This window comes from Pollicipes pollicipes, unplaced genomic scaffold (assembly GCF_011947565.3).
Source record: "Pollicipes pollicipes isolate AB1234 unplaced genomic scaffold, Ppol_2.1 Scaffold_7231;HRSCAF=8579_pilon_pilon_pilon, whole genome shotgun sequence".
In the NCBI taxonomy this organism is placed as follows: Eukaryota; Metazoa; Arthropoda; class Thecostraca; order Pollicipedomorpha; family Pollicipedidae; genus Pollicipes; species Pollicipes pollicipes.
In genome coordinates this window covers 25,695,355-25,701,487 of record NW_023597034.1, presented here as the reverse complement: position 1 = coordinate 25,701,487, position 6,133 = coordinate 25,695,355, and the positions used below count along the sequence as shown (strand labels likewise).

At 60.0% G+C, this 6,133-nt stretch overlaps 1 protein-coding gene across 1 annotated transcript in view; it reads right to left on the bottom strand.

Moving 5' to 3' along the window:
- Positions 1-1,703: 1,703 nt before the first annotated feature.
- The window catches only part of LOC119109131 (mitogen-activated protein kinase 1-like), a 36,135-nt gene continuing 31,705 nt past the window's right edge, over positions 1,704-6,133 (bottom strand). The window contains 1 exon segment of the mRNA XM_037232692.1: positions 1,704-2,058. Within this exon segment, the coding sequence (XP_037088587.1) occupies positions 1,921-2,058 (138 nt within the window). The 3' untranslated portion in view covers positions 1,704-1,920.

Genomic DNA, 6,133 nt, shown 5'->3' with positions numbered 1-6,133 from the left:
TCCAGCGGCAGAGTGACGATGTGCCGACATTAGTAGCATATAAATGACAGGTGTTCGTTTATGAGGTGAGAAAGCATATTCTTGATGCACAATGAAAAAAAAACAACATGCAATCGCAATATGCTTTTGACAATAAAACTCGGGGGAAGCAGCATCCCCTGCCTTCAGCGTCAAACAAAAACATGTTTTCCTTCCCAATTACACGCATCAATGAAGGCTGCATCCATTTAAGCCACAGCTATCTTCAGTTCCGCACGGCTTCCGTTTAAGAGCGAGTCAATTTCAGCGATCCGGCGAGGCTTCAGAGCTTATATGGATTCTTAAGTGCTCTCGCTCAAACACGAGCACACAAACAGCCAAACACTGGCGCTATTCCTGGAGACTCAAATTAAAAAGCACGAAAACACAGCCCTTTGAAGTCCCGCACCCCCCCCCCCCCCTCCCCCCTCTCTTACTGCCACGAACTACACACGGCTGTCTGGCCGTCAGTAGTGCCCCGTCCGCGGCGACCCGACCCGCTAGTCGCAGTCGCGCGTCGCGCCGCCGCCTGGCTGCGGAGCCGTCGGCGGGCGGCGGCGGTAGGCGTGCGCACCAGCCACGCGCTCTGATTGGTGATTAGGTTTCTTCGGGAGCGTCGACTCCTGGCGCCATTTTGCGCCAACGGTCTCACCTAATAAGTGGGGTGCACGTATAACCTGAAAGACAACGTCTTCTAGAAACGGAACTAGCTGTCATGATTCTACAAAGTCATCGAAAAAATCGCAGGACCCCAGCGATGATGTGTGGTACCCAAAGCGTCGACACGAGCCGAGCACGTGGTACACTGTAAGATGCGCGCCACATCGCTGAGAGGAGGGCCCACCGACCGGCCGAGCTCAGCAGATCGCCATGGGTCACAACGTATGGCCAACGCGCAGTCTGCAGAGGACCCCCTCCTCTCTCCGCACCTTGCGGAAGCAAGATGGCCTAGCTGCAATTGTACTGCAGCGAGCTTGTTGTTAGCCGTCGTAACTCAGGAGTACCGCCATATGCCATGCAGGGGACTTTATTGCCGGGTAAATGTCTGCCGAGTTTGTCCGAGAGCGTATGCACGGCGCTTGCACCGTCCGCTTCGCAGCGACATCACATCCCGTTTTCCGCCACTCCAACGTGGCCAGGAATCCAGCACAACGTAACTTTCTTGCCAGCCCGATCCCATTCTGTCACACGGCCTAAACTGTCCTGTGCGAGGGAACGTGGCGAGTTAAATTTCCCAAGAGGTAAAAAGGTGCTCAGGGAGTCAACCGGAATGAGGTGCAGGGCGTCTCCACCAACTTCGACGAAACGAGGCGCCCCGGTGGTGGTTTCCAGCTCTGATGTAGAGACAGACGAGTGTTCGGGGAGCGACAAGGATCGTATGACGGTACCGCTGATGACCATCCGGCGCCGGCGTCGCCACGCGCCCACCCCCGCGCGTCGTCACGCAGCACCGGGACAAGACTCGGTCCTCGCCGAGCGGCGGGCGAGAAGCGGGGACGGGGCCGGCCGACCGGCTGCCGACGGCGGAGGCGGTACCTCGTGCACGCGGCGACATTTATAACACTACTAACATTTTCCACGACATTTGTAGAGGCTGACTAGCTCCCCCCCCCCCCCCTTCAAGAGAGGTGCGTCACCGCGTGGACTGAGCAAGCCAGGCCGTCCGGCCACCCAGGACTGGGAGGTAAACGTAACACGAACCTGACACAGTCTGCCCCTGGGCCAAGAGGTGACGGCTTCGTTGTGACGTGACTCAACGGGCCCTCCCGGGTGAGCCGGCGCGCGCCCCCGTAAGCGCGCGGCCGCGCGTGACCAGGGATGGTCCACGCCCAAGCGGCAGACGTTCCGGCGCCGGAAGCGGGCGGACGGGGGCAGGCGGCGCAGTCACTCACCGGGCCGACTCTACATGACGGCGGGCGCCGAGTGCGTGCCCCCGCCAGCCTTGAACTGTTCCGTCTCGTGGAAGATGAGCTCCTTCAGCTTCTCCTTGGGCAGGTCGTCCAGCTCTGTCTCGAACGTGAAGGGCTCCTCGGCCACGGGCTGCGGACAGGCAGGGCAGGCGGACGTCAGCACACACGCCGCCGACCAGGGGCTGTCATCACAGCCCAGCCGCCGCCCGCTCGCCGCACCACTCGCGCTCCGCCGTCGCACGTTCGTCATCCAGCCGCCAACAAGACACACGCGCGCGCCGTGGCGAGTCGGTGCCCGGCTCCGCGAATCAGCTGCTATTTCAGGAAACACCACAGCACAGAGGCCGGCGCGCAATAAGGCCAGGATAAACAGGCACGCAACACCCCGAGCGGGATGCCAAACACTAATCGCGGCGAAGAGGCGTACGCGTCCGAGCCATTCCCGGGCGCCGTGGCCTCCTCCGGCGGGGCAGCACGAGCAGCCCGTCATCGCGCGGAAAACAGCACAAGCCACGGCATTGCACGGCGCGTCACTTGAAGCCATACCCGCAGCGCCAACGACATCGTAAAACAGGACGGTAATAGAATGGCGGCCAACTGCCCGGAGACGTCCCCGTATTCGCGGCGCGCCGGAAAATTACTCAGCGGCGGCGACACGTCGGGCGCGACCACCGCCTGCCCATGAGGCCGTACCGACGGCGACGGTGCCGCCGCCTGACACGCCCGTCGTCAGAGCGATGAGCAGCACGAGCGGCGCCGCCGGCAGTGCGACAGGGCCGGCCGGCGCCCGGCCACGGCGGCGGCGGGCCAGGGCGGGGCGCCGGCCGCGGCGCCGGGGTCGGACCGACGGCGCCGCGCGCTGCCAGGCTCGGAGCCGCCGAGACGCCGGCCGCCGCCGGCCGACCAGCCTCAGAGAGGGCAGCGCTACCTCCTGCGGGGTGTGCTGTGCCTGTCCGACCCCTCACGGCCACGTGGTGGCTTCGGAACCGCCGCGCGCCGCGACACTGACACCGGGACCAGCGGTGTTCAGTCGGCTTTGGTAAAGCGTGCCAGCGTCCTGCGCGGACGACACAGCCTTCCAGAATGAAGGCATTCGTTTGCGGATGGAAAGTGTCAATAGGCCTGCACGTGGAGGAGCCAGGGGCGAGCTTAGTAAATAATTCGAGCTTTCATGTGGTGACGCCGAAATCCCCTATCACATCTACGCGCTAGACGCGTCACCTGTTATTTGAGTGAGAGATGGGGCTGTGTTTTTCCAATGCAACAAAGCGCCGGTCCGTTGAAGGGGGCTTCACCTGCGGGGTTGAAGTCAAAATGGCCCAACCACATGCCCGTTCTTACATCAAAAGCTGGCCTCCACCGTGGGAAAATCGACAAGCGTTTGAGGAAGGCCGTCGGCGAACGGGTCAGGCCTCGCAGGGCGCACTCGACCCCGCCGGCCGTGGCGCGGCTGCCGGACCCGGCCAAAGACACGCCACCAATTACAGCCGGCCGGGCCGGCCGGGCGGCCCCGGCGACGCCTACATCGACCCGTTGCCGGCGGTGGCTCGGCTCGGGCCTGCTGGCGGGGCGGGGGTGTGCGCCGAGTGTGCGTGGTGCCAGCGGCGGCGGGGTCAGTGGCCCGCGTAACAGGTGCTTCCTTGTCCGTCCTCCCCTAGGGGCGGATACTCGGACGTAAGGAGGTGGACTGGTCTTCCAACCGCAGCAGACCACGACACAGGACCATCACCTTCCCTAAAATAGCACGACTTGACAAGATCATATTCTTGCAAACAGCCTGACATCGCAACCTTGCAAGTCTGACCCCGCTGAGGCAAGTCTGACCCCACAAATACACACCCTCGAACAAGTCAGCCACACGTCACACCCTCTCGAAACCGCACGTGCCAGGTGTATGGAAATGGCGTCAGTCCACTACCACCCCATTAAATAACCCGGAGATGACGCAGCCACAAATGTCCCGGCGTCATTTACTGTCGGAAGCTATCGCAGAAAGGCCGTTGGACGGCATGTGCAAGGGCTATCTGGACTGTACGCCATGGCGTGCCATTGCGGGCCTTCTATGTGCGGAGGTGAAGCGCGTATGCCTGCGAGTTCGCGCGCTCACCAGCGCTGGCCGGTGACGCTCACCAGCGCTGGCCGGGGCGGGCCACACTCGACAGCGAGAGTAACACCGGGCGTCCAGTCCGCCCCATCGCCAGCGCGCTCACCAGCGCTGGCGGGGCGGGCCACACTCGACAGCGAGTGACACCGGGCCGTCCAGTCCGCCCCATCGCCAGCACGCTCACCACCGCTGGCCGGGGCGGCCACACGACAGCGAGTGACACCGGGCCGTCCAGTCCGCCCCATCGCCAGCGCGCTCACCAGCGCTGGCGGGGCGGGCCACACTCGACAGCGAGTGACACCGGGCCATCCAGTCCGCCCCATCGCCGGCACGCTCACCACCGCTGGCCGGGGCGGGCCACACTCGACAGCGACAGTAACACCGGGCCGTCCAGTCCGCCCCATCGCCAGCGCGCTCACCAGCGCTGGGCGGGGCGGGCCACACTCGACAGCGAGTGACACCGGGCCGTCCAGTCCGCCCCATCGCCAGCACGCTCACCACCGCTGGCCGGGGCGGCCACACTCGACAGCGAAAGTGACACCGGGCCGTCCAGTCCGCCCCGCCGCCGGCACGCTCACCAGCGCTGGCCGGGCGGCCACACTCGACAGCGAGTGACACCGGGCGTCCAGTCCGCCCCATCGCCAGCACGCCCACCAGCGCTGGCCGGGGCGGGCCACACTCGACAGAGAGAGTGACACCGGGCCGTCCAGTCCGCCCCGCCGCCGGCGAGCAGAGCACGCGAAACGCCCGGTGGTGCGGCTGATCACCGACTGCCGATGGCGGGCGGCGCACGCGACAGACGAGTCAACGACGACCCCGGTGGGAGGCAGGCGCGATATTGCAGACTACTCCCGGCGGGACACGGGGCTCCACGCATTAGTGCTACAACTCTCATCGACAAGAGTGTTACGTCATTACATCCATTGCTAACACCTGTAAACCGCATTAGTGCTACAACTCTCATCGACAACAGTGCTACGTCATGCTCGTCAAACTTATGCTCGTCAATATTTTTACTGCCAACACTTCTGCAGCCATTACTTATACACAACATTACTTTCACCGCAAAAAAACTACACGCGACAGTGATACACCGCAAAATTTGAGTTAAAAAATATATACTCGTCATTACTTACTTCCACTGCAAAAATACACCAGTCATTACTTATACACGACTTTACTTTTCTGCAAGAACTAAAACGCAATATTAGTGCTACACGACAAAACTTTGTTTCAAAAACTTATACCCGTCATTACGTCTACTGCAAAAACTTATAGTTGTTGATTACACGGCACTACTTTTACCGCAGACCTACGCGCGACATTAGAGTCACACGACAAAACTATTCTTCAAAAACATATAGCTGTAATGACCTTCACTGCAAAAACTCGTATAGTCTTGACATGTAAGCAACAGCATTTCTACTGCTTGCTGCGAAGCGCCGGATGCGTGGACACCTAACAGGGGTGTAAAAAAAAATGGCAGGTTTGGGGGAACCCCAACTGGGCTATACTACAATTAAATGTTCGTGCTGCTGATACGAAAAGTTATCTATTTATCATGTACCGTAATTTTGTCGGTTCGCGGTGTTTGCAAAGGCCGTGGTTTGGGCTGCAAGAGCTCAATTACGCGTACAACTTTTAAAGTAGAAGGAATGTCACGATTCAGTGAACGCCGAGCTGGGAGGGTAGTTTCGTGTCCCGTCAGTGGCCCCATCTACCCTCATCTGTGATAGGAAAATACGTTTCGCACAGGAATGTCACGCAGAACTACCGCCATCGTGTGTCCATCCACGGCTGGAGTTAGTGGATTGTGACCTGTATCTTATTGCACAAATATGACATTTTAGTATTGGCCGAAGAAGTAAAATAGCTGAAAAGTTACGACTATATGAGTTTTTACAGTAGACGTAAGTCAAGTATAAGTTCTGTCGTGTGGTACTCATGACGTGCATATATTTTCGCAGTAGAGGTAATGCAGCGCATAAGTTAGAGCCTGTACAGGTCTCTGCTGTTTTCCAATGACGGGTACGCGTTTTGTCGTGTAATTCTCGTGTCGTGGCATGATTACTTTTTTGCAGTAGAAGTCATGCTGCATAAA